Genomic DNA, 27,531 nt, shown 5'->3' with positions numbered 1-27,531 from the left:
ACGCAGGCGCGAAGGCCAGTATGTGCGTATGCCATTTAACAGAGGAGCAAAGGAAGGTATCTCCTCCCAAAGGAGAAAAACAACAACAACACACGCAAGGCCCGCGATATCCGTCTACGGAAAGGAAGAAATGGAAAACTGCCAACACAAATGCACGTAAGTATGTTCGTTGTCCTCTTCGCATGAATGTCTCTCCTACACACTACTGCGTTTCCTCGCCCTCTCTTCTTCCTTGACTGCTAACGGTCTTTCTGAGTGCCCATCTCAAGGTGCTCAGTTTAGACTCCCCCAACTCTCCTTGTCTGGTAGTGAACATCTTCTGCTTTTTTTTTTCTTGCTGCTGTTGCTCGGCGATGTGAAAAAGACGCAAGTGAACAATCTTGTTTTCCCCTCTTCGTTCTCCAGCTACACGGGTCTAGTTACACTGACTACCGCGATAAACCTTAAATCCCCTTTACGTTCACTGCTTTTTATTTTCGTTTTGCTTTTGATGTGCATGCATATCTAACGGAAGCCCTCACGCATCCATTTTTTGTTTGTTTACGCGGACATCATTCACGATGCGGCTTCTCTCATCAAAACAGAAGGTCTACACGACCGACAGCGCCGCGATCAACGAGTCAGAAGACGTCGGCGTGGAAGGAAAGCGCTACCCGACACACGCGCTGGGCCGCTTTATCACCCGCCACCCAGGCTTCATGTTTTTGACCATCCTCGTGCCCTTTGTGTTCTTCATCATCGGCTGCGTGAAGATTCAGTCCTCGCTGGAGTGCACGCTCGACGACTACCAGATCCGCTCCACCATTCCCGTCCGCAGGGACGCGTTGAAGATCAACGCGGTGCTAAACGACTGGGCCGTTGCGCTCACCGGCGAAAAGACTCTCAATCTGATGCTGGATACGAACCACGAACGTTCTCTGGTGCAAGACACCGCCGAGCTGCGTGCGCTGGTGAACCTTCCAAAGCTGATGGAGTACGCAAAGGCGTACAACCTCGATAACGCAACGCGTGAGCGCTTAGGCAACCTTCTCACCTTGGATGTTTTTCAAGTATTCAACGCGGCGGAGAGACTCATCACGCAGCAGAACGGATACGAGGAGGCGTGCTTCACGAACAACCTTCGCGATGGCAACTCGAACATCGACTTCCCCACCTGCGTACCGGTGGCGAGCGTTTCGCAGTACATTTATCCTGAGTGGGACGGCCTTGAGTGGAGGATGACCGGAACTGGCGATGTGTACCAACTGGATTACTTACCGCGCATCTTCGTCAATCCCAGCTACGGGTGGTTCTTCGACAACAACTTCTCCACACTGAACCCTGTGGCCCGTCAGCTGCGCTCGCAGTACACCTTCGCCTCCTCAAAGGGGGTTTCCGGTAAAAAGTATCGAAGCCACATGAAGAAGTTCCTCCCCAGGATAATGAGCTGGGTGAACAGCGGAAACGCAGTTCAGCCTGACTTCGTGGACTTCTACTTCGGCGGTGGAACGTCGCAGACCCTGTTGATGGAAATCGCATGCGACGGCGAGGGCTTCAAGGTTGGCGTGGCTGCCGTCATCTGCTTTGTGTTCAGCTGGTGGCATTGCCGTACTTTCGTGGTGGGCCTGTACACGGTGGCGCAAACCATGATCGTGTACATGGCGACCGTCGGGCTGTACGCTCTCATCTACCGCACTCTGCCGCTGACGACGTATTCCGCGATCATCTGGGTGACGACGTTCTGCATGCACGGGACGCTGAGCTTCTACGACATGTTTGTGTACAGCGGTGTCATGGCGACGAAGGGCCGGCAGAACAACCTGAGCGTTGCACAGCGGCTGTGCTTCACGATTCGGCGCGTGTCGATTGGCGTGTGGATCGCGGATGTGCTTGCCATCGTCATCTTCGCCATCAACACGACGTCGCTGTTCAACTCGGTGGTGCAGTTCAGCGTGTTCATGATGATCGCGCTGCTGTGGAACATGTACTGCGTCGTGCTGTCGACGCCCGCGCTTGTTGTGTTCCACCACATGTACTTCGCGAACAAGCGACGCAACCTGCAGAAGCAGAACGACGTGCTGAACGCTGCGATGCAGGGGTGCCGGCGCCCGGAGCACATGGTGAACCTGCTCGGCGTCGTGCAGGAAAACGTTGCAGACGGTGAGAAACCCTACTGGATCGACGAAGATTTGATTAAGGCCCGCATCGGTGCTAACTGTGGAGTCAACAAGCGGGAGTTTCACGGTTTCAAGGATTTCATTCGAGTAGAAACGCGCACCGGATACGATAAATTTCGCGCTGCGCGTCGTGACATCGTTGGTGCCATGCACAAGGTGCAGAAGACGAAGCAACTGGTGGTGGAAGGAAAACAGTCGAACGACGTTGAACTTGCTGCTGCTCAATTACAGGACTTCTTGCAGGTGGGAGACGCAAACCCGCTCGCCGACGAGGCCGGCGCTGGCGGCAATGGCCCCAACCTGTACTACAACCCCCGCATGGTATTACCCTCCGACCTCATCCACATCCCCCCTGTCTACGTCGAACGCAGTGAGGAGTGCTGGGCTGGTTTGTGCAGCGCTCTGGGGCAGCCCGCACAGAGCAACAACGGGGAGATGGTGGCACCCCGTATAGAAAGTTTAGCCAACCAAGGCGGCAGCGACGCCGAGGCGGCGACCTTTGCGGAGCTCTGGCGTGAAGCTGGCACGCGCATCGGGGTGGAAACCACCTCTAACAACCGAACCGCCTCACTCGTTCCTCTGGCGGTGCGAAATATCGTACGGGCCCACGACCCAAACATGGTCGTCGACACCGGCGTACGAGTCGTCCCGCTGAACTTGGAGGACGATGCCGCTGCCCCTTTTGGTGCAACTGCCGCTCCGTCGTCTGCTGGTCCTCGGCTGACAGGTGGCCCTTCCGGCTTCGGACTTGCCAAACTGCGGTATCGGTGGATGCACCGCGACGATGTACGGCGGTCGCGTTGTTGCGGCATGTTCGGTAAAGTGGAAGACGAGAAGCCTGACGAGCGCATGCAGCGACTGTTGCGACGCAAGGTGAAGCGAGACGGCTATTCACTCTTCGAACGCTTCTTGCTGGCCTATTTCCTTCCAGCCGTCTACCGTGTGCGTTACGTGTTGCTTGTGCTGCTCTTCGCGATGTTCATTGCGCTGTGCGTGGCAGGGTCTTTCATCAAGGCGGGCGGTCTGCCCAACACGCTCATAGCGGGCCAAGAGGCAACGGCAGCTAAATTTGCAGCGATGGACGATACCTTCGGTCAGCGTGGCGACTGCACCTTCTGCGCTCCTTACTACCGATCTGCTCAAGATTACCGGCAGGCAAACGCTACCGATATTGCAGCATGCTCTCCTGCAAACGGTGCGCAGATGAACCTGTACGTTGACTCGTGCGGCGTGTGCAACGGCACGAACGCGTGCGTGGACTGTGCTGGCACGGTAGACGGCGGTGCCACTCTGGACCACTGCGGCGGCTGCAGCGTGCCGGGTGCACTGACGCCGACGATGTGCACGTGCAGTGTTACGCGAAACTGTTCGTACTGCGACTGGGCGGTGAGTGGGCTGCTGATCCCGGTCGGTGAAACCTGCACCACTGTGTGTCCCGCGACGAGCCGGTGCGGCGCGCATGGGACGTGCGATCAGTACACGGCGCAGTGCCAGTGCGACCCGGGCTACAGCGGTGCGACGTGCGAGGCGCAGGGCGTCGACTGCGGGTCGCACGGCACGCTGGATGCGGCGACGCAGCGCTGCAGGTGCGCCGCGGGCTGGTCGGGGACGCACTGCAACGTGTCGAGCCAGTGCGGCGGGCGTGGATCGCTGCTGAGCGCTGCGGAGTCGCCGACGGGAGCGGCGATGTGCGCCTGCGTGGGGCACTGGCGCGGTGCGACGTGCCAGGTGTGTGACTGCATGAACGGCGGCATGTGCAACGGCGCGACGGGCGAGTGCGAGTGCGTCGGCGCGTTTGTTGGGCCGCGGTGCGAGACGTGCGCGGGGAACTGCACGCTGCGCGGCACGTGCCCCGACGTGACGACTCCGGACTACAGCCTGTGGAACGTGCGGACGTGCATCGCGAACGCGTGCGTGCAGCACGACGATGCGACGAATGTGAACACGATCCCGGAGACGATGTGCAGCGCGTGCGAGCGCACGGGGACGACGGGCACGACGACGGCGTGCAGCTCGGCGGCTAACCGGGACAGCTGCCTGGCGAACGTTGACTGCTGGTGGTACACGGGGCCCACGGGGGCGCCGTACTGCGGCCTTGCACGCGAGAAGAACGACACGTCGCCGCTGGACTGCACGTGCAAGTACCCGGGCGTGTGGTCTGGCGAGACGTGCGGGGCGTGCCTTGCGCCGAAGGGTGCGACGTGCCAGGAGGACGGGACGGTGCTGGGGTGCAACGGGCTTGTGTACGTGTCCGCGAGCGCCGCGATGCGCACGGACGCGTGCGGTGTGTGCGGCGGCAACGGGCTGTGCCGCGGGTGTGACGGCATTCCCGGCAGCGGCAAGGTGTACGACGCGTGCGGTGTGTGCGGTGGCGACGGCAAATGCACCGGCGCGAGCACTGCGCAGCCCGTCTACGTGGACTACCTCTTTGACCTGACCGCCGTACGCACCATCGAGAACAACGAGAACTGGTGCAAGGTGGTGGCCACCATTGCGGCGACGGTGCGCGCGTCCGACGGAACGGGCTCCCAAGCGAAGAGTGTCCTCGAGGATTACCTTAGCGTTTCCGCGCACTACAGCATGGATAGCATCACCTCGTTTTATCGCTTTGCAGTTGCGAACGGCCGATTGAGCGAGGCGGTTTTCTCCTTGAATTCTAATGGAGAGCCGGTAAAACTACTACACATCCGTTATCGCGTAGAGAGTACAATAGTGAACAGCGAGAGCACCTCCAAGCTGATTGTGTCCTATTACTATTGGATTGAGAAGTACCTCATCGGGCCATTCCACACGTTTGCGAAGACGAACGACGTGTCTGTCTCGTTCACGAGCACTGTCTTCCAGCCCGCGGTTGCGAGGGTCGGCGCGCTGCAGAGCCTGTGGTTCTCCGTGGGCATCGGCCTTGCCGTGACGTTTGTATTCCTGCTGGTGTACTACGTGAGCGTGACGACGGCCGCGGCTGCGACGATGGTGGCTGCGATCGTGTGCTTCGGGTCGCTGACGGTGTGCATGATATTCAGCTGGGACGTGGACGCGGTGCTGCAGGTGTGCATCAGCTGCACGGTGCCGATCGGCGTGGAGTACGTGGTGCACTTCTGCAGCGGCTACTTCGACTATTTGCAGACGACGACGTCGCACCTCTTCGCTAAAGACGTGACGCGGCGCGCCGCTGTCCAGGGTGCGCTTCTGCGGTCTGCGTCGGCGGTGTGCACTTCGGCGGTGACTGTGATCGTCATCTCGATCATGTTTGACGCGTCTGAGCTGACGCCTTTGAAGCGCTGTGGCCAGATCAGCATCACGCTGCATCTGCTGATCCTGATTGCGGGTGTGCTCTTCATAGGCGCTGTGGCCGCCTTTGGTCCGATGAAGGCGTACCAGCACTGGACGCTCTCCAGCCTGCTGTGCGTTGTGTGCGCGGTGCTGGCTGCCATCGCGGTGCTGATCATGTACGGTGCGAACGGCGTACTGGGGCCGCACGCCAACAAGATCCTGACGCGCTGAATAGAGCGGACAACGCCAACTTTCATAGGTGAAAAAAACAGAAGGCTGTTGATACGCGTTTCTATATTCTTCCCACGAAATGAATTCTGTGAGTTATCGCGCTCGGCGGATTTTACAGCCAGCCCCCATTTTTTTCTCTCTCCTTTACACAGCTTAAAATGTGTCTAAGGGTAGATATGTATTCTGTTGTCGTGTACGTACGATGAATGTTCTGTGCTATCATCTATCGGTGTAAGAAAAATACCCCGATAATAATGAAAAGAAAAATGATAACACCGAGAACTTCTTTGATTTTTTTCTTTCTTTTGAAAATTGTGTGTGTATTGTTATTGCGTGACGCATCCACCGCTTTTCATTCCATCGTTGTGTCCAATGTCCCATTATTAACTACATGTGCATAGTTTCCTTGTGTGTGTGCTTTTCTCTCTTCTCCCTTTTTCCCAAACTTCCCTCTTTTTGTCAAGTTCCGTCGTCTACGGGATTTGCAGATATATTGGCGTTACAAACTGTTTCGCTTTGTACAAAGGCCGTTTTTTTTTTGTCAGATTATGTTCATTTGATTCTGTTGCTGCTGTTGTGCAGAGCAGTAGTGCTTTTCTCAAGTTTTGCTGTCAGCGGTGCTGCATGTAAGGCGATGCACTTGTCGCCTATGTGATATACGGAAAACGCGAAGCGCGACCATGTATTCAGTTACGTATATGTCTATATCCATGTTCCGTCTCCTTATGCCCTTATTGTATTTGAGGGTTATAGTGTTCTTCTGTGTTGTTGTTGTTCATGTTTTTTTTTCCTTTTCATTCAAACACGTGAATGTGAATGTGTGGTGGTTGTGAGTCTCGAAGTTGACACAACGAGAATATGAAAGTAGTCCGAAGAGGTTTCAGCGTTCGCTGTAAAGCTTCGTAACTGTCTCTGCGGCGTGCTACATATGCACAGCAGCAACAAGATAAATGAAACAATGAAAAAAGGCTGTCGTGGTGCGCCTCGGCTTGGAGCGTCATCCATATGCTGCTTTACCGTTCCCTATCATTTCCACTTTTGTTTTTTTTTACAACACTTATTACTTCCTTCTACCTACAAATCACCCTTGCCTGCTCGCTTGCGGTCCCGCTTTTCTGGAGACGCATAGGTAGTGGACACTGTTTGGCGGCAAAGGAAACGTCGAACACGAGTTCGCAGCTCCTCAGCTTGGTCTTCTACCTCCGTGTTATTTTACTTCGAAGCACCCATCTTTCAATTGCGGTGCTCTCTCCTATGTATATTGTGCCGTAGAAGCTGTCGTTGAATTCTTTGTTCTCTCAAAGCCTTGACCTTCTTTGGTTTTCTTCATTATCTTTCCTCATTGCCTTCATATCTGCATCGTCACAGTCTACCGCCCAGTAACAGCAACAAGAAGAGTTCATGTCTAACGTCGTTTTTGAAGCCCACTCCCCAAAAAATATATAGCACACACGTTGTTTCTCGAGGCAGGAGTGCCTGGCCGGTATTCCATCGTGATCTTTATTTTATTATTATTGTTTTCATTCTCATTGATATCACTAAAGAAGGAAGAAGAAAAAAAGTTTCTTGCCATTTTGTCTGTGTGGAGGTGCTCCGTCGTGTGAAGCGTACGAGCAGCAAATAGCTAAACAAACGACATTTCTCAAGCGCAACCTTTTTTTTTTTCTACCAGCTTCTCAAACGATGCGGTTCTTCCACTTGAAGCAGAAGGTCTACACGACCGACACATCTCCCGCGATCAACAGTGAGGATGTCGGCGTGGAAGGAAAGCGCTACCCGACGCACAAGTTTGGGCGCTTCATCAGCAACTACCCCATCTTGATGCTCGCGACGTTTTTGCTGCCGTTGGCCTTCTTCATGGTCGGGTGTGTGCTCATCACTTCTGATATGTCGTACTCGTTGGACGACTTCCAGATCCGCTCCACCATTCCTATCCGCAGCGACGCATTGAAAATCAACTCGGTGCTAGATGATTGGGCACGGATTCTAAGTGGGACAGATTTGCTGGCGGGCAGCGTGAACCTCAAGCACGACCGCGCCATCGTGAAGGATACACTGGAGCTGCGCGCCGTCATTGACCTCGAGGCAGTCTTCAAGGCACAGAAGCAGTATAATTACAGCGATGACAAACGTGCTGAAATGTCCAACATGCTTAGCCCGTCCAACATCGCGATGTACCGCGTCATTGAGAAGATGATCACGCAACAAGAATTCTACGAGGATGTGTGTTTTACGAACGACTTGCGTGGCGGTGTGGTGAACAACGTTTATCCCACCTGTGTGCCTGTGTCGAGTGTAACGCAGTACGTCTTCCCGGTGTGGAACGGGACGTCGTGGAACATGGACGGCAGCGGTGACGTTTACCAACTTGACGGCCTTCCTCGCCTCTTTTCGAATCCCAGCTACGGGTGGTTCTTCGACAACAACTTCTCCACACTGAACCCTGTGGCCCGTCAGCTGCGCTCGCAGTACACCTTCGCCTCTACCAGAGGGGAGAACCGAAAGCTGTACCTGGACCGTATGCAAAAGTTCCTCCCCAAGGCAACCAGGTATCTAACGGAGTCAGTCAACATGTACTACGCAAAACTCTACCTCGGCGGTGGAACGTCGCAAAATCTGCTGATGGAGATTGCAGGGCGGAAAGAGGGCTTCAAGGTTGGCGTGGCTGCCGTCATCTGCTTTGTGTTCAGCTGGTGGCATTGCCGTACTTTCGTGGTGGGCCTGTACACGGTGGCGCAAACCATGATCGTGTACATGGCGACCGTCGGGCTGTACGCTCTCATCTACCGCACTCTGCCGCTGACGACGTATTCCGCGATCATCTGGGTGACGACGTTCTGCATGCACGGGACGCTGAGCTTCTACGACATGTTTGTGTACAGCGGTGTCATGGCGACGAAGGGCCGGCAGAACAACCTGAGCGTTGCACAGCGGCTGTGCTTCACGATTCGGCGCGTGTCGATTGGCGTGTGGATCGCGGATGTGCTTGCCATCGTCATCTTCGCCATCAACACGACGTCGCTGTTCAACTCGGTGGTGCAGTTCAGCGTGTTCATGATGATCGCGCTGCTGTGGAACATGTACTGCGTCGTGCTGTCGACGCCCGCGCTTGTTGTGTTCCACCACATGTACTTCGCGAACAAGCGACGCAACCTGCAGAAGCAGAACGACGTGCTGAACGCTGCGATGCAGGGGTGCCGGCGCCCGGAGCACATGGTGAACCTGCTCGGCGTCGTGCAGGAAAACGTTGCAGACGGTGAGAAACCCTACTGGATCGACGAAGATTTGATTAAGGCCCGCATCGGTGCTAACTGTGGAGTCAACAAGCGGGAGTTTCACGGTTTCAAGGATTTCATTCGAGTAGAAACGCGCACCGGATACGATAAATTTCGCGCTGCGCGTCGTGACATCGTTGGTGCCATGCACAAGGTGCAGAAGACGAAGCAACTGGTGGTGGAAGGAAAACAGTCGAACGACGTTGAACTTGCTGCTGCTCAATTACAGGACTTCTTGCAGGTGGGAGACGCAAACCCGCTCGCCGACGAGGCCGGCGCTGGCGGCAATGGCCCCAACCTGTACTACAACCCCCGCATGGTATTACCCTCCGACCTCATCCACATCCCCCCTGTCTACGTCGAACGCAGTGAGGAGTGCTGGGCTGGTTTGTGCAGCGCTCTGGGGCAGCCCGCACAGAGCAACAACGGGGAGATGGTGGCACCCCGTATAGAAAGTTTAGCCAACCAAGGCGGCAGCGACGCCGAGGCGGCGACCTTTGCGGAGCTCTGGCGTGAAGCTGGCACGCGCATCGGGGTGGAAACCACCTCTAACAACCGAACCGCCTCACTCGTTCCTCTGGCGGTGCGAAATATCGTACGGGCCCACGACCCAAACATGGTCGTCGACACCGGCGTACGAGTCGTCCCGCTGAACTTGGAGGACGATGCCGCTGCCCCTTTTGGTGCAACTGCCGCTCCGTCGTCTGCTGGTCCTCGGCTGACAGGTGGCCCTTCCGGCTTCGGACTTGCCAAACTGCGGTATCGGTGGATGCACCGCGACGATGTACGGCGGTCGCGTTGTTGCGGCATGTTCGGTAAAGTGGAAGACGAGAAGCCTGACGAGCGCATGCAGCGACTGTTGCGACGCAAGGTGAAGCGAGACGGCTATTCACTCTTCGAACGCTTCTTGCTGGCCTATTTCCTTCCAGCCGTCTACCGTGTGCGTTACGTGTTGCTTGTGCTGCTCTTCGCGATGTTCATTGCGCTGTGCGTGGCAGGGTCTTTCATCAAGGCGGGCGGTCTGCCCAACACGCTCATAGCGGGCCAAGAGGCAACGGCAGCTAAATTTGCAGCGATGGACGATACCTTCGGTCAGCGTGGCGACTGCACCTTCTGCGCTCCTTACTACCGATCTGCTCAAGATTACCGGCAGGCAAACGCTACCGATATTGCAGCATGCTCTCCTGCAAACGGTGCGCAGATGAACCTGTACGTTGACTCGTGCGGCGTGTGCAACGGCACGAACGCGTGCGTGGACTGTGCTGGCACGGTAGACGGCGGTGCCACTCTGGACCACTGCGGCGGCTGCAGCGTGCCGGGTGCACTGACGCCGACGATGTGCACGTGCAGTGTTACGCGAAACTGTTCGTACTGCGACTGGGCGGTGAGTGGGCTGCTGATCCCGGTCGGTGAAACCTGCACCACTGTGTGTCCCGCGACGAGCCGGTGCGGCGCGCATGGGACGTGCGATCAGTACACGGCGCAGTGCCAGTGCGACCCGGGCTACAGCGGTGCGACGTGCGAGGCGCAGGGCGTCGACTGCGGGTCGCACGGCACGCTGGATGCGGCGACGCAGCGCTGCAGGTGCGCCGCGGGCTGGTCGGGGACGCACTGCAACGTGTCGAGCCAGTGCGGCGGGCGTGGATCGCTGCTGAGCGCTGCGGAGTCGCCGACGGGAGCGGCGATGTGCGCCTGCGTGGGGCACTGGCGCGGTGCGACGTGCCAGGTGTGTGACTGCATGAACGGCGGCATGTGCAACGGCGCGACGGGCGAGTGCGAGTGCGTCGGCGCGTTTGTTGGGCCGCGGTGCGAGACGTGCGCGGGGAACTGCACGCTGCGCGGCACGTGCCCCGACGTGACGACTCCGGACTACAGCCTGTGGAACGTGCGGACGTGCATCGCGAACGCGTGCGTGCAGCACGACGATGCGACGAATGTGAACACGATCCCGGAGACGATGTGCAGCGCGTGCGAGCGCACGGGGACGACGGGCACGACGACGGCGTGCAGCTCGGCGGCTAACCGGGACAGCTGCCTGGCGAACGTTGACTGCTGGTGGTACACGGGGCCCACGGGGGCGCCGTACTGCGGCCTTGCACGCGAGAAGAACGACACGTCGCCGCTGGACTGCACGTGCAAGTACCCGGGCGTGTGGTCTGGCGAGACGTGCGGGGCGTGCCTTGCGCCGAAGGGTGCGACGTGCCAGGAGGACGGGACGGTGCTGGGGTGCAACGGGCTTGTGTACGTGTCCGCGAGCGCCGCGATGCGCACGGACGCGTGCGGTGTGTGCGGCGGCAACGGGCTGTGCCGCGGGTGTGACGGCATTCCCGGCAGCGGCAAGGTGTACGACGCGTGCGGTGTGTGCGGTGGCGACGGCAAATGCACCGGCGCGAGCACTGCGCAGCCCGTCTACGTGGACTACCTCTTTGACCTGACCGCCGTACGCACCATCGAGAACAACGAGAACTGGTGCAAGGTGGTGGCCACCATTGCGGCGACGGTGCGCGCGTCCGACGGAACGGGCTCCCAAGCGAAGAGTGTCCTCGAGGATTACCTTAGCGTTTCCGCGCACTACAGCATGGATAGCATCACCTCGTTTTATCGCTTTGCAGTTGCGAACGGCCGATTGAGCGAGGCGGTTTTCTCCTTGAATTCTAATGGAGAGCCGGTAAAACTACTACACATCCGTTATCGCGTAGAGAGTACAATAGTGAACAGCGAGAGCACCTCCAAGCTGATTGTGTCCTATTACTATTGGATTGAGAAGTACCTCATCGGGCCATTCCACACGTTTGCGAAGACGAACGACGTGTCTGTCTCGTTCACGAGCACTGTCTTCCAGCCCGCGGTTGCGAGGGTCGGCGCGCTGCAGAGCCTGTGGTTCTCCGTGGGCATCGGCCTTGCCGTGACGTTTGTATTCCTGCTGGTGTACTACGTGAGCGTGACGACGGCCGCGGCTGCGACGATGGTGGCTGCGATCGTGTGCTTCGGGTCGCTGACGGTGTGCATGATATTCAGCTGGGACGTGGACGCGGTGCTGCAGGTGTGCATCAGCTGCACGGTGCCGATCGGCGTGGAGTACGTGGTGCACTTCTGCAGCGGCTACTTCGACTATTTGCAGACGACGACGTCGCACCTCTTCGCTAAAGACGTGACGCGGCGCGCCGCTGTCCAGGGTGCGCTTCTGCGGTCTGCGTCGGCGGTGTGCACTTCGGCGGTGACTGTGATCGTCATCTCGATCATGTTTGACGCGTCTGAGCTGACGCCTTTGAAGCGCTGTGGCCAGATCAGCATCACGCTGCATCTGCTGATCCTGATTGCGGGTGTGCTCTTCATAGGCGCTGTGGCCGCCTTTGGTCCGATGAAGGCGTACCAGCACTGGACGCTCTCCAGCCTGCTGTGCGTTGTGTGCGCGGTGCTGGCTGCCATCGCGGTGCTGATCATGTACGGTGCGAACGGCGTACTGGGGCCGCACGCCAACAAGATCCTGACGCACTGAGCGGGGCACGGCACCTTAGCAGTAGCGGGGGCGTTCCGCAACTCTCATCTTTTCTTGGTGCTACGAAGACGCGCTCTGGTTCTGCGTGGAACAGTTGTGTGGGGACTGCGAGGAGGGTTTCCTTGACGGTCCGCAACTGGGCTGCTAAAACTGGAGCGGTTCCGACGCGTCGAACTTGATGTGGCGCATTTTTATGCTGATGGCGGTTATTTGTCGTTGGTGCCCGCACCGGAAACGAATTTGTTTTCCGCTGTTCTCTGGACGTTCTTTTCTTTTCCTTTTCTTGTGTATGACACTCATTGCGATGTAGATGAAAAGGAGGACGTAAACGCTGCGGTGCTAGAGCAACTTTTTTTCCCCTTTTTTGCTCCTCCTCACAAATCACAAAGTAGAACGCTAAAACTGTATGTATAGTGTTTCACGCCTTTCGTGTAAACGCTTGTAGACTTTGCTTATTGTATTTTGTCGGTTTCTTTTGGTGCTCCTACCATCCCGCTGTTGATGTTCCTTTGTTTTTTTACTCTCTGCTGTAACAAAGTATTGTTATTATTATTTTCATTGTCTCATTCCTGACTACTCGCTGTGCCTGCGGTGGGAAGGAGATGGGTGCACGATGTACGCAATGAACACGAATACCTCCTGCTGTTCGGTTGAAGCACAGTAGAATACCCGCGTCACAGACTTATTTTTACGGGTGTTGGTGTGCTACACATACCCAGTGTCGCGTTACAGTGGTGATGGCTCCGCGGGTGGTGTGGCAACAATAAATGGTGAAGTGCTGTGTTTCCCATTTGTCTTTTTTTGGTTTCTTTTTTCCCTTCTGGCTTTGTTGCTTGCTTCGCTGAATCGTCGGCTATCGTAGTTGTCTTTTCGTATTATGCGTATGGAGTCGCAAGCATCAACTAGAGTACTTTCGGTTGGGATATGCTTTTAACACGTCGAGAGGGTCGGACACGGTGGGATGAGGCGAAAGGGGAGAACATCATTGAACGTGAGAACGGATGTCTCTTGAATTGGAATGGAAGGCATTTGTAGTCTTTTGTGGTTGTGTGTGTCCTGAGTAACCGTTCCAGTATCGATTTGCATTCTGCCGTAATTCTGTGTGTGTTGGCCGCGTTCTACACTGTGGTTGAAACTCGCTCGACTGCGTTATTCCCCGCTCCCCCCTTTTTTTTTTAGTAGTCGTCTCGCTCGTCATTTTCTCTGATGCACGAGAAAGACTCGACATCACGCCTATTTTTCTCATCTCCCAACCTTGTTTCATCCCCCCCTCCTCTCTTTCAAGTTTATGTATATGTTTTGTTGATGCCGCGGGTGGTATTATTTCGATGCTTTCTTTTTTCATCTTCATCTTCCCGTTCACATTGTTGATGCGTGGCTCTCTCTTTCCTTTTCCTGTTTCATTGTCAAGGGCGCGCGCATCAAATATATACCGTTCTAAGGATGCCTCTTTTTCTTTACGCCTGCGGTTGAAGTACGTTGCGTCAACGGCATGACGTTACGAGCAGATACAAAAATTAACAAAAGAAACACACACACATATATATAACATATATCTATTTTCGCTCTCCTGCTTTGATTAGTTCTCCCGTTTCGCTATTCTGAAACACAAAATCCATTTTCTTGTTTCTTTCGTCTTGGCTCTCTCCTCCGTCCATTTCTTCGTGTTGTGCGCAGCTGCTTTGCTTGAAGTCACTCTTGGCGTAGTGTGCTTGAAGTGGCGTTCCCCCGTTTTGTGTGTGTGTGTGACTTCCGTTTTCATGGGTTGGTACGAAGTTTAGTCTAGCTGTCAACGTGAAGTAGGTGATGAAACTACTGTCTTTTGTTGTCTGTGTGTGTCATAATAATATAAATAATAAGAACCTATATTGAAGTTGAAGGGCGAACCACTGCCAATCAAGCGAAATGCTGACTGGCTCACTTCGTGAACGTGGCGGGCATCAAAGTAAGTGGGCGTCTTTTCGTCGCTGCTGTTTTCCTTAGCTTTCGCAAGATGGATGCTGTTTGCAGAGCTGCTCTCAATCCCAACGAGAGAGAGAGCGCCGTCGAAAGTGGTTCACCTCCACTTTGTATGCAGTGCACGCTTTTGTTGATGACAACAGCATAATCGCGTGCGTCGCTTTGTTGTCAAGCAACGTTCTCTACCGCTTTCTCGGTACGTCTTTCGAGCATTCCTCTCTCTGATTTTCTTTTCCCGACACAAGGAGAGCAGTTCCCTGCTACTTTGAGAGCTCCTCAACCTTTTTGATGCCGAAGGCGTTGAGAGTCTCAGCTTGGCCTACTCAAGTATTGGTGTACGCTTCGACTGCAAACGTTGTTGTTGCACTCCACCGTCCTTTTTTTTTCTTGCTGTTATTCATATCCTTTTGCAAAGCTCTCCACCTTCATCGCTTACGAGTTCAGTAAACGGTGAGGCGTAAGGCCGCCTACGGAGATCACCACAAAGGAACGAACCCTTTTTTGTAGGGCTCCGTCGGCGTCGATGAATCCACCGGACATTCGCGATGACCCGGCTCTGCCGCAGCCGACGGCAGAGGTCGCACCTGTGCTGGAGGTGGACACCGACGGCGTACGTGTCCGCGAAGCCATTCACCTCTTCTTGAGCCGCCTTGTCGATCCGGTTCTACGCGCCAACCAAAGCCTCGCCGCACCGTCCACCAGCGGCGTCGACGGCGGTGACACCTCGCTGCACTACATTACTGCCCAAATGGAACGCATCAGCACCTCCACTAGCTGGTGCACCTGCGTGGTGCGGTGGGCCGATCTGATCCGCTTCGACGAGGACGCCGCAGCCGTGATCGAGTCCGACTACCAGCGTTTCTCCTCTTTTCTGAACGAGGCGCTTCACCAGGTGCTGCTGCAGTACTACGGAGAGGAGTACGGCAACCGCGGCCGCTGCTATCCGAGCCTCGTCTTCTCGAACGTTCCTCGCTGTCTCACCATCCGCTCTCTCCGTGCCTCGCTTGTGGGGCAGCTGTGTTGTATTAAAGGCGTCGTTACACGCACCTCGCAGGTGCGTCCGGAGTTGCTGGTGGGCGTGTTCCGCTGCAGCGACTGCGGCACTGAAAGTCTACCTATCGAGCAGCAGTTCCATTACACCGAGCCGCCCACGTGCCGCAACACACAGTGCGAGAACAAGAACAAGTTCCAACTGATTCCGAATCACCCGCAGACGCGTTTCGGGGACTGGCAAAAGCTGCGTATGCAGGAGGACGCCAACAACATCCCGGCAGGATGCATGCCGCGCACGCTGGAGGTCATCGTCCGCGCCGATGCGGTGGAGGTGGCGAAGCCCGGTGACCGCGTGCTGGCGGTCGGCTGCGCGATTGTCGTCCCGGAAGTCGCAAAGCTGTTCAACCTCGCCAACCGACGTGAGGTGCAGCGACAGATGACGGGCGGGCAGAGGGCACAACAGGACGCGCAGGCCGACATGGAGGGCGCCACAGGGCTACGCGCACTGGGTGTGCGGGACTTGAGCTACCGCATGTGCTTCCTTGCCACCACCATCACGGACGGCAACGGAGACGATCGCAAGATGACGCACGCGGTGAAGGAGGCCACCGATGGGGCGTCTGAGAGGGAGGAGGTGGTGCTGACGCCGGCGGAGCGGCAACGGGTGCAGCAAATACGGCGCCACGACAACCTTCTCAAGGCCCTGACGTCGTGCGTCGCACCGAACGTCTTTAAGCACGACGTGGTGAAGCTGGGCCTGCTGCTGCAGATGGTGGGCGGGGTGCCGAAGACAACGGTGGAGCGTATTACGCTGCGCGGCGACATCAACGCCTGCATCGTTGGCGACCCCTCCACGGCGAAGTCGCAGTTCTTGAAGTGGGTCTCGGCAAACATGCCACGTGGGGTGTACACGAGCGGCAAGGCCAGCACGGCCAGCGGCTTGACCGCGACGGTCACCCGCGACGCCGACACAGGCGAGCGCACGATTGAAGCGGGCGCGCTGATGCTGAGTGACCGCGGGATTTGCTGCATTGACGAGTTCGACAAGATGGAGATGAAGGATCAGGTGGCGATTCACGAGGCGATGGAGCAGCAGACCATCTCCATCGCAAAGGCCGGCATCAAGGCGACGCTGAACGCGAAGACGTCCTTGCTGGCTGCCCTGAACCCCATTGGCGGCAAGTACGACCGCCGCCGGCCGTTGCAGAAGAACATCGCCATGACGGCACCCATCATGTCCCGTTTCGATTTGATGTTTGTCATCGTCGACGACTCTGGCGACGACGCGGACTACGCAATTGCCAACCAGCTGCTGCGTCTGCACCGCTTCGGCGGAGCCGCCGTGCGCCCGCCCTTCACAACCGAGGACTTCCAGCTGTATTTGCGCTACGCCCGGTCGCTGACCCCGCGACTTACCCCAGAAGCGTCGCAGCTGATCGTTGCGGCTTACCGCGACATGCGACTGCAGGACTCCCTGTCGAACCGAAGCAAGGTGTACCGTGTCACTACACGTCTGCTCGAGAGCATGATTCGTCTCTCAGAGGCGACCGCGAAGATTTACATGAGCGAGGAGGTGAGGCCCACCCACGTCGAAGTGGCACTGGAGCTCATGCGGCAGTCCCTGTCGACATTAGATATGACGGAAGTAGAGCTCGCCGATGGGGCTGGGGAGGACGGGAGTTCCAACCAGGCGGAGCTGCAGAAGCGACAGCAGCAGCAGAGCACGACTGTAAAACGTGAGCCGGAGGCAGCGCACGGTGACGGCGCGGAGAGCGCGTACGCGGAGGCGTCCAACACGGGCGCGGATGCCTTGTCGACTTCCCCCGCCGCTGCTGATCCCCCGCGGCGCAAAGTCAGCATCAAGGCAGACCACTACTTCGCCATCGTGAACCGCCTCGTTGCGCACCTCAAGTCTCTCGGCGAGGACGCGGCTCCGACTCGGCAGGAGTTGGTGACGTGGTACCTCGAGCAAGTGAAGACGCTGAACCGCCCGCTGCTGGAGGCGGAACTGCGCTACGTGAATCTTGTGCTGTCGAAGTTGGTGAAGGAAGGCAAGTTGTTGGAGGTGGACGTGAAGGAGGGCGACGCGCCCCGCATTTTCCTCGATCCGAACTTCAACCCGGACGTACCGCAGTAGAACACACAAAAGAGTGAGGCAGTACAAACTATTGTGTCTCTTTTTTTTTTCCGGATTGAAACAGCGATGCCGTTTCCTGGGTGCTGGATCTGCAAGGGCGTTACGCCTCGAGACTCTGTTGGAGAGAAGCGTAGGTGCTTGTTTTCATAGAAAGGAAATAGTTCTCATGAACTTGGGCAGTGGTGCACAGCGATAGAAGGAAAGTACATAGATTTTGGTCGTGGCTGATGTAGAAGCACGAATCGTTGCATTCCCCGCTTGGTGGCACATTTGTCGCCAACTCATCAATAAAACAGCTGTTCACAAAAAAAAGGGACCTCTCCAGCTATGAGGGTCTTGAAAACAACGTCACACGTCTGCAAGGTCTCTCTCCCATAAAGAGGTATATTTGTTCTTCCGCGTCAGACATGCCGAGCTCATGAAGAGCGAGAAGACCACACGGGCACCGCGAGAGGCACGAGGGGACCCGAGGGCGCATTACTTCGTTTTGAACGGCAAATGCGGCAATAAACTGGATGCAGGTGGAGTCTTTTTTGCTTGCTCTGACGCAGGGTAACACCTTCTTTTCCCTTTTCGATACTCTGCCACGCTTTTATTGTTACTACGATTGTTGTCACTGCTCGCTCCGTCATCCCAGCGCACGTTTACAGTCGCTTAACGTGGAAGGGGAAAACGCGATATGCGTCAGGAAATAACACTTGCTGGATTCGTTACATTCATTGCTGCGCCCAACAAGCGGCTCGACAGTGTTGCGATTCCGCGATGTGTGTTGCCAGGGTATCTTCGGCCTTTCTTGTAGTACGAAACGTGGTCAGGCAGCTATAGAACTGTTCCCTGCTGTTCATTTCATCTGTTTTGTGTGCACGCCTTTATCCGCACTGGCGCCAACATATGGAGCCACACGCACGCATACACACACACAATCAAACCTAATACACGAAAGCAAGAGCGTTAGATTTCATTCAAAGCTTTCTTTACCTTTTTAGTCCTCCAATTATATTGAGTTGCGTTGGTTTGGCTTTGAGTTTTCTCCCTTCTCGCCATCTGTGCGCTATCACCGGTGCTTCGTCTGGACGCGAGAGGCGTAGATTTTCTTTAACGCTTTCACTCCCTTTATTTGGCGCCTCCCCAACATCGTTGTCTTTTTGTCGTTGTGGTTCCCCCGCCGGCGTGTTGCAGATTTTGTCCTTATGCCGCCTGTGAAGACGGTGAAGAATGACACCGATGTGATCATCCCCAAAGCTGGGGAGGAGTACGTGTCCGAAGACGGTACCGTCTCTCAAGTATTGGACGACCACGTCGATGCCAACTACGAGCCGACGGAGGAAGAGGTATTAGAGTTTGCGGATTGGATCGGCATGCATCTGCCCGAAGATGCCGAGTACCTGTGGCTCGCGCGCGAGGGTCTGAAGACGCCCCTGCCGAAGGAATGGAAGCCGTGCAGCACCAACGATGGCGAGGTCTACTACTTCAACTTCAAGACAGGCGAGAGCAGCTGGGACCACCCCATGGACAGCCTGTTTCGCCAACGGTTCGAGCAGGAGAAAGGGAAAGCCCTCAAAAAGGGAAAGACAGCACCAGCAACGTCGTCAGGGAAAACGACGATCACGACGGGCAACCTCGATAGAGGCGGCAGCGGGCTGGGGCTCTCCAGTCCTGCAGGCGGCATACCACAGACGCGTGTTATTATGACGGAGGCGGGCACGACCACGCGAGGCACGGGACTGGCTGCCGGTTCTCCTCTCACCCCCACCCCCACACCTGCTGCTTCCGGACTGTCCACGGGCAGTCGCAACGCCACAGAGAAAGGCGCCAAGTCGGGCAAACCGGCGAAACAGACCGCCTCACCGCACCTGCAGCAGGGCACGTCGGCGACGGCCACCGCGACAACCCTCAACGACCGTCAGAACTCGGCTTCCGTGTCGAGTGCCGCCTCGCCCTTAACAGGCAGCACCGGTAGTGTGGGCTTTGGCAGTGGTAGTGGTGGCAATCCCGTTCGCAAAGGAGGCCCGCAGCCGGCGGTGTCGTCGTCCACGTCTACCCCAGCTCCGGCGGCCTCCCTGTCGGCACCCCGGCGCACCGTCTCGGAGGCGGAGCGGGCGATGGAGGAGAAGGTGCAGCGCGAGGTTCAGCGTGCCTTCGAGGCGGAGAAGGCGAAACTCGCCGAGGCCCACCAAAGCTCGCTGGCCTCCCTGCAGCAGCTGCAAGAAAAGGACGTGGCGGAGATGCGCGCCGCCGACGCAGCCCGACGCGCCGCGACGACCAAGCAAGAAGACGAGGAGCGCGAGCGCCGCCTTCAGCAGACACGAGCGAAGTGCGAAGAACTGTACGGCGACGAGTTGCGCACGATGGAGCGCGAGGAGGAGACGCTGCAGAGCAAACTGCAGAGGATGGAGGCGGAGGCGGCCCGCGCGGCGAGCGGCAACACGCAGCGCACTCAAATCGAAGAGCAGATGCAGAACGAACTCGCCAGACATCGGACAGACCTTGAGGCGACGATGAAGCGGCAGCACGACGCAGCCATGGCCGCAGAGGAAACAGCGCACACCGCCGCCATGCAGAAGATCGCGCGTGAAGGCCAGGAAAAGGTGCAGGCGTTACAGCAGGCGTCGCTGCACAAGATGGACGCAGCGGAGCGCGCCATGGCTTTAGATGTTGATGCCCAAAAGAGGAAGCTGGAGTATCAACTCAAAGACCTTGAGCGTCAACTCGCGGAAAAGGCGAAAGCCAACTGTGTCGCTTCTGGCAGCCCCAACGCAGCAAGCGACGCTGCCGCAACGGCTCCTTCGCCATCCCTCAGTGAAGAACTGACGCGCATTACTGCGGCAAAGGCCGCGCAACTGCATGATCTCGAGACGGAGGCGGAAAAAGAACGTGAGGCGGTACGGATCAAGAGCGAGGCCGCCCTTTCTGAAATGACGCGCCAGCAACAGCAGCCGCAACCCCTCTCTCCAAGCGGGCTTCAAAGCTCCATGACAAACCGCGTGCCATCGTTTTCAGGCGATCGTCCGATGTCTGTGGTGGTGCAGGGCGGCAGCTTTTCCGGGTCACGGACGACATCGTCCGCATTCGGCGTCACCTACCTGCAGGAGCTGAACCGCATCCGTATGACACGTGCAAAGGAGCGGCAGGAGCGGCTGGCACAACTCCTCATTGAGCGCAACGCCGCCATCGCTGCTGTCTCCGTGTCGTCGGTGCCCTCCCTCGGTGCGAGTGGGCACGTTGGCTCCTCAACCCGCAGCGACGCCGACGCGCTCGCCAGCCCCACCTTGGAAGAACTCAAGACGACGCACGCTGCGGAGTTGGAGGCGAAGAAGGCACTCTATGCCCACCTCGAGGCAGAGCTGAAGGCGCAGCTCGCGCAGGAGACCGCCATGGCCGCCGCGGCCACCACCGCCGAGCAACAGAGCGCCGTCGTTGCCAAGGCGGTGGAGGCGGAGATGGAACTGTACGTGCAGGAAGTGCAGGCCCGCCACGCTCGCATGCAGCTGGAGGCAAGTGCGAAGCGTGAAAAGCTCTTGTCCGATCACCAACTGGCGCTGGAGGCCTACGAGCGGCGGAAGAAGGAGATGGAGATGCGCCAGGCCCGCGAGGAGCAGGAGGCGAAGGAGGCCTTTATACAAGAAAAGGTGCACGCCGCCGCGAAGGCGGAGCGAGCGAACCTGGAGGCCAAGCACGCGACATCGATGGCCCGCCTCGCTGCTCGCTACGAGGAGGAGCGCGGGGCGGCGAAGGCGGAGGTGGATGAGGAGATGGACGCCTACGAGCGAGCAGAGAAGCAGAAGATGATGGCCACCGCTGCAGCTGCCGTGGCGTCTGCGCAGCGTCTCGCCCAACAGAAGGCGTCACTGTCCTCTGCATCCGCTTCCCTCCCGCAGCGGTCGAACGCCGACACCGCTGCGGCTGCGGCCGCCACAGCAACGGCGGCGATAGAGACTCGTTGTGCGCAGCTGTCGCAGCAGCTCGCCGACAAGGAGGCGCGGTGGGCAGCGGATACGGCCAAGCGTGAGGCAGAACGCAATGCCTTGGCGGCGAAGCGCGCCACTTTGCAGGCACGGCAGCGGGAACGCGAACAGCATCTGAGAGATATAAAAGACCAAAACATCCGCCTCGCCGCCTCGCTTTCTGCGGCGGAAGCGCAAAGGGACAGCGCGCGCAGGTCTGCCTCGGCGGCCACGCCATCGCCTCTGTCCCCGGCAGCCGCTTCCCCAGATGTACCGCCCAATGGGTATCGCCTGCGTACGGCCCATGAGGCGGCGTTGCGCTCCATGGAGGACGGCTACCGCGCGGAGCAGTCGGCGCTGGAGGCGGACCTGCAAAGTTGGCGATCGAAAACGCAGCTTCTGGTGCAAAACCAGCACCGTCGTCCCTCACTAGGTGGTCTCTTTAACCCCGGCCTCAACACACCGCGACAGCAGGTTTTTTCCACCACTGACAGCGTTGCTCGCACGCCGATGTTTTCCCACCCGAGCCCGATCGCGCCAACCGCGGCTGGGGCGTCGCTGCAAAACACACCCTATCATTCCTTTCCCTTCGGCGAATCGCCGTGGGTGCAGCCGCGGTCCCAGCAGTCGCAGCAGCCGCAGCGATCGACGACACCGCCACTTTCCAGTGCAGGGGTGCCGTCGAACGGCGGAGGCCTTCCTCTCTCCGCCGGTGGCGGCAGCGCAGCTCCCTCCGTGGCGCGCTCGCTCATGGCACCAGCCTCCCCCGATGCACTTTCCTACTACGGGGAACACCCACAAGAGATGCAGCAGCGGCAGGCGGCTCTGATGGCGGCGCGCGAGGCGTGGCAGCAGCAGCGTGCGCGTCAACTTCAGCAGTTCCAGGTGCAGCAGCTGCAACGCAGTCTGTCTCTCCCTCCTTCTCCTTCGGCGACGGCGTCCTTCTCCAGGCCGGGCGGTGGCTACGACAGCTATGCAATGAAGCAGAGTCGTCCTCGTCGCACCCGCACCCCTCCTCCACCGCGGACGAGTGCTCTTCAGCGGGATCCGTTGGGCGAAGTCCTGTCAAAGTTGAGCAGTCGGCTCGACTTGCTGACGGGGCAGGCGGAGGACTTGCAGCGCCGTCGCAGTCAATCGGAACACGTGGGCGAAGGTGCTTCGACGTCTCGTTCCCAATTGATCCGCTCACGACAGCGTCTTTCCTCCTCTCTTCAACGGCACGACTCCGAGCACAAGTCCAGAGTGGGGCAACAGCAGGCCCAGCAGAAGCGGTCAGCGGCAGCAGCGTCGCCGCGCTCACCGCGCGCAAGCCGACCAGATTCGAGTCGGCGCGACGACGACACGCTTTCGTCAAAGTGGAATCATCTACTTGACAGATTCGGCCGCCCATAGTGCTGTCTCTAAAACAATAAGTGAGGAAAAGCTCATGGCTGCGTTTATAAGAAGGCACACCGAGCTCGCACGTTTCCGCATGCGAGCTTTGCCGCCGTTTCTCCCCCGATGCTGTCGCGCCGCAGCTCTGCTTTAATAGTATCACTCGCTGACGGTACTGAGACTTGCGAACAAGTAAAAATCGAAGCATGAAGAAAAGGATCTCGCTGCTGCTGTGCTGCCATGAAATTCGATTTACTACTCTTTCATTTTGGCGTCCGCTGTGGGGGATACCTTTGAATTGTACTTTTACACGTTGCTTTTGTTCTCTTGGTGGCGCATCCCGCTTCTTTTCTTCTTTCTTTTCGCTACATTTGAACTTAAAAATAATAATCGATGCTTTTTTTTTCCTGTTCGGTGTTTCTTGGCTCATCCACCGGACTGGCGGAAGATCTTCAAGAGGACGGTGATGGAAGTTGTGCTCGCTCTCGCCCTCCCTTCCCCCTCAACCGACGCTGAGGGCTTTTCCGGTTCTCTTTCTCGTTCCACTGCGAAAGCAGTGGGTTTTTTGGTAACGTTCTTCTTCAGAGTAAACTCGTTTCCTTTCCGCTCTCTCCCTCTCGACTCTATTTCAAACCTCCGCACCGGTAAAATGCACCTTGTGTACTGGATTGTCGATTATTATTTTTCTCTTTGCGCCTTCTTCGGTGGACTCAAGTCAATCAAAGCAGGCGACACTTGTTGGTACGCCGTCACATCTCCGTAGAGCACAGACGATGTTGGCCCCGCGCGGTACGACTGCAAAGGAGGGCGACGTGGTGCTCGTCTACCACGGCCATCAAAATGTCACGCCACTTCAACTGCAACGCGGCGCCGTGCTACACTGCAAAGCTGGCAAGTTTGAGCACAACGACATGATCGATCATCCGTTGGGCGGCTGCGTGAAGGGCCGCAGCAACCAAAAAAATGACCCACGTGAGCCCACGGTGCTCATTCTGCAGAACAGCGCTGACATGTGGACGCAGGCGGTGCCGCATCGCACGCAGATCATCTACGACACCGACATTGCGGTAATTCTCTTGAACCTTCGTTTAGGCCCCGGCAAGCGTGTGGTGGAGGCCGGCACTGGCAGCGGAAGCTTAACGCACTCGCTGGCCAAGACTGTCGCACCCGATGGCTGCGTGTACACGTGCGACTTCCACAAGCAGCGCTGCCTCGAGGCCCGTAGCGAGTTCCGCCGCAACGGTCTGGACTCCCATCTCGTGTGCAGTCAGTGGAGGGACGTGTGCACGACGAACGTGGCGCCGGCCGACGTGGTGGACGGAGAAGACGCGGACGTGGAGGCGATGGAGGCGCCTCTCACGGGCTTTGGCGTGCCGGCAGCGTCTGTTGATGCCATCTTCCTCGATGTCCCCGCGCCGTGGGCTGCGGTGGATAATGTCTGCCACGTGCTCAAAGAGGGCGGGATGCTCTGCACCTTCTCTCCTTGCATGGAGCAGACGCAGCGCACGGTGGAGGCGCTGCGGGCGGCGCCTCATCACTTTGTGGACATCCGCACCGTCGAGGCGCTCACGAAGTTCTACGACCCTGTGTTCAAGCGTGCGCGTGACACTCGCGACCACGACAAAATCAAGTTCCGCCCCAGTCTCGTCTCCAAAGGACACAGCGCGTATTTGACTTTTGCGCGACGCCGCCTCTTCAAGTCCGAGGAGGCGGAGGAGCAAACGATGGTCAGCGAGGTCGAGGAGACCGCGGCTGAATCTGGCGAGTAATTGGGATGCGTCTATTCTTTGCTGTTCTACGTTGCCACACTGCGCCGGCTGCTGGGGGCCCCGCGCCGGACTCGCTACGTAAACGTTGTCTGTAGCGCCGATTAACATAAATGTGAAGCATTAAAAAAAAAGGAACAGACATAAGAAACAGCGAGCCAATAGCGTAGTTGATTGCGTTCGCCGAAACTGCGAAGTGTGTTCTATTCGTCCTTGGAGTGCGCGTCCAGTAGCATAGAACCGCTTTTGAAAGTCAGGCGACGAGTGGTTCGGTGCGTGCGTCGCTTTCGATGCGTTTCAAAATAAAAAAGAAAGAAAAATGTTGAGCCTGAAGCTCTTCTTGCCATTTTCTCGCCAAAAACTTCTTCGCAACGCACGCACACGCGTACCCACATCAAATTTTAATCGCAGGCGCGGAAGCTATCGTTGTTGCGACTGTGTAGCGTGTTTCACCGCACCATCAACCTTTGTCTTGCAGTTGTATCTTGTGGTCTCATTTTTTTCTTTCACTCCCACATACTGCAGCAGCGGCGTCCCGCGAACGTACAAGGAAGCACGTACGCACGCGCACAACGCTGCAACGCTGCATCATTACGATTGCTCCTTCTTCCCCCTCTTCATTCACTCCCACGAATGACTACCTTTAAAGGCCAGCTTGTGCTTGCGCTGGTGCTTAATGTCGGCTTGAAAGTAGTCACCTTCTCCCTCAGCACCTTGCTGACGCGTAAGCTGCTTCCGTACCAAAATGGCGTCTACTTCACGTACAACGTATACAACGATGCAGTTCTTTTCGTGGCGCGAGAAGCCACGCGCAACGTGGCATCGCGGTTGTCCATCCTGGAAGAAAGCGATGAGGTTGCGGAGAGCAGGCGGGCAGCGGCCGAGCCGTCAACCAGCGACGCGGAGAAGAAGAGTTCGTCATCGCAGATAAAGAAACCCTCCACGGAGGTGGATGTTGCAAATGTGCGCCGAATGATCAGTATGGCGTTGTGCTCCGTTGCGTTGGCTGTGGTGGCCGCCCTGGTGCTAGAGGTGATTGGAGTATGTTTTGGCCGCTTCTCGATGTTTCCTTCCATGATGCGCCACGCCCGCGTCAGCCAGCAGCAGCAGCAGCAGCAGCAGGACTTATACACGTTGCCTCACGGGTCGGAGTCTGGTGGTCTGAAGGGCACAGTAGAGCGCCTCCCGTTGCTGCTCTTCCCCTACTTACCCGAGCTGACGGTGATGGGCTGCACCGTCCTCATGGCGTTTGTGGAGCCGTGCGTCGTCGTGGTGCAGTCGCTCAATCTATTCCGCGTGGTGGTGCTCGCCGAGTGCGCCACGCTGACGGCGCGTATGTTGACGGTGCTAACCATCATCTACACCACTCAGCGGCGCGGCGCGGACGCGCTTCAGGTAGACGGTGAGCCGTTGAATGGCAACGGGCTGCGCACGCTGTGGGAGGCGCGCATGACGTTCGCCTTTGGCCAGCTGGCGTACGCCGTGACACACGTTCTGTATTACACGGTCGTCGTCTCTGGCCTGCCGGTTGCGCGCTGGCTCGGCGCCAGTGCGGAGTTGCAGCAGGTGCGCGCTGCCTGCTTAGAGGGGTGCGCTTCTCCAAAGAAATCCTCGCAGAAAAGCGAAGCCGATGCTCAGAACCCGTCTGTCCCCGCATCGCCCTCTTTCCCGTTCGCCGCGTCGAGGCTCTACGGCATCTTTGCGTTTCCGTGGTGCTTTTACTCGGTTTCCGACTCGATTGACGTGTGTCGGCAGGAGGCAGCGCTCTTCTTCACTTTTCTGCGAGAGAGTCTGCTTCGCCTTGTCCTGTCCGAAGGCGAGAGTTTCGCTCTCACCTCGTTGGGCTCGGAGTCGGCCCGTGGCTACTACCACCTCATCTACAGTCTCGGCTCTCTAGTGGCACGGTTGCTCTTCCGTGTGTGGGAAAACGCGTGCTTCGTGAAGTGGAGTCGCGAGGCGTCGCTGGGCCACCAACAGGCAGCCGTGCAGCTCCTCAAGTTGATGGTGCGCGTATCTTTCTACGTCGGCTTCTCCTTCGCCTTGCTGGGCCCCCCACTCACCCGCACATTTTTGCTGACTATGTACACCTCTCGCTGGGCTACACCGCAAGTGACGGTGGCGCTGCAGCGCTGCTTTTATGGAATGCCGATCATGGCGTGGAATGGGTTGCTCGAGGCTTTTCTGCGCGCTGTTGCTTCACCGGCAGTGCTGCAGCGTCTCCAGCGTTGGATGGTGGGCGAGACGGTTGTGTACATCGCGGTGTGCTACGCAACATTGATGTCTTTTGGTAAAAACGATGAACAGGGCGACAGTGTGCGTGTCTTGGTGCTGCTGAACGTGCTGAACATGCTTTGGCGTTGCGGAGCGTCGATCTACTTGCTGGTGATCTCGCCTGCTGCCTCGCATGTTCCCACTTCTAGCGGTGCAGAAGCCACCTCAGCACACCCATTGGTTCACCTGCACGAGTTTGCGCACGTGTTCTCGGCGCGCATCTTGGTGTCTTTCCTCTCGCTTTTCATCCTGTCCAGAGTTGTGACGGCCTCCGTTGCATCCATTGCGTGCATCGGCGTCGCTTACGGTGTGGTAATTTTCGCCTGCGACGCCGAGGTGCGCCGCTTGCTGATTTTGCCTGTATGGAGTCGTGTGGTGCTTCTCCGACCCCGCCGCAGCGGTGATGGTGGTGGTGTTGGCACCCCTCGCGAAGCTGTCTCTGCGGCAGAAAAGAAAAGGAAGTAACTGTGGCAGAGAAGAAAGAGATGAGGAGCCCATCCACATCCGTTTTTGTTTTTCCCTTTTTTTCGAATTGTAAAGCGACGACCCCTCCCCTCTCGCGCTAGGATCAAACGCAGAAAGACGCTGGTTCGTCGTACGCCCCCTCCCCTCCCCCCCCCCCCCTTTTCCCCCACCTCCAAACACGAACATGTATG

At 57.5% G+C, this 27,531-nt stretch overlaps 6 protein-coding genes across 6 annotated transcripts; all 6 read left to right on the top strand.

Moving 5' to 3' along the window:
- Positions 1-268: 268 nt before the first annotated feature.
- ABB37_01545 (subtilisin-like serine peptidase) lies at positions 269-5,657 on the top strand (the record flags this gene model as incomplete). Its single annotated transcript, XM_015798091.1, has 1 exon — positions 269-5,657. Exon 1 carries the CDS (start codon positions 561-563, stop codon positions 5,655-5,657), a length of 5,097 nt encoding a protein of 1,698 aa, XP_015663611.1. The 5' UTR covers positions 269-560.
- A 1,120-nt stretch (positions 5,658-6,777) lies between these two features.
- On the top strand, positions 6,778-12,431 carry ABB37_01544 (subtilisin-like serine peptidase; the record flags this gene model as incomplete). Its single annotated transcript, XM_015798090.1, has 1 exon — positions 6,778-12,431. The coding sequence occupies exon 1, from the start codon at positions 7,341-7,343 to the stop codon at positions 12,429-12,431; it is 5,091 nt and encodes a 1,696-aa protein (XP_015663610.1). The 5' UTR covers positions 6,778-7,340.
- A 2,482-nt stretch (positions 12,432-14,913) lies between these two features.
- On the top strand, positions 14,914-17,520 carry ABB37_01543 (putative DNA replication licensing factor; the record flags this gene model as incomplete). The annotated part of the gene is made up of 1 exon (XM_015798089.1): positions 14,914-17,520. The coding sequence occupies one exon, from the start codon at positions 14,914-14,916 to the stop codon at positions 17,518-17,520; it is 2,607 nt and encodes an 868-aa protein (XP_015663609.1).
- A 636-nt stretch (positions 17,521-18,156) lies between these two features.
- ABB37_01542 (hypothetical protein) lies at positions 18,157-22,856 on the top strand (the record flags this gene model as incomplete). The annotated part of the gene is made up of 1 exon (XM_015798088.1): positions 18,157-22,856. The coding sequence occupies exon 1, from the start codon at positions 18,711-18,713 to the stop codon at positions 22,854-22,856; it is 4,146 nt and encodes a 1,381-aa protein (XP_015663608.1). The 5' UTR covers positions 18,157-18,710.
- Positions 22,857-23,552: 696 nt separating this feature from the next.
- ABB37_01541 (hypothetical protein) lies at positions 23,553-24,607 on the top strand (the record flags this gene model as incomplete). The annotated part of the gene is made up of 1 exon (XM_015798087.1): positions 23,553-24,607. The coding sequence occupies exon 1, from the start codon at positions 23,612-23,614 to the stop codon at positions 24,605-24,607; it is 996 nt and encodes a 331-aa protein (XP_015663607.1). The 5' UTR covers positions 23,553-23,611.
- Positions 24,608-25,014: 407 nt separating this feature from the next.
- ABB37_01540 (putative dolichyl-P-Man:GDP-Man5GlcNAc2-PP-dolichyl alpha-12-mannosyltranslocase) lies at positions 25,015-27,340 on the top strand (the record flags this gene model as incomplete). The annotated part of the gene is made up of 1 exon (XM_015798086.1): positions 25,015-27,340. Exon 1 carries the CDS (start codon positions 25,238-25,240, stop codon positions 27,338-27,340), a length of 2,103 nt encoding a protein of 700 aa, XP_015663606.1. The 5' UTR covers positions 25,015-25,237.
- Between the last annotated feature and the right edge of the window lie 191 nt (positions 27,341-27,531).

Source organism: Leptomonas pyrrhocoris, assembly GCF_001293395.1.
Source record: "Leptomonas pyrrhocoris isolate H10 chromosome Unknown, whole genome shotgun sequence".
In the NCBI taxonomy this organism is placed as follows: domain Eukaryota; phylum Euglenozoa; class Kinetoplastea; order Trypanosomatida; family Trypanosomatidae; genus Leptomonas; species Leptomonas pyrrhocoris.
This window is presented reverse-complemented; position numbering and strand designations above follow the sequence as displayed.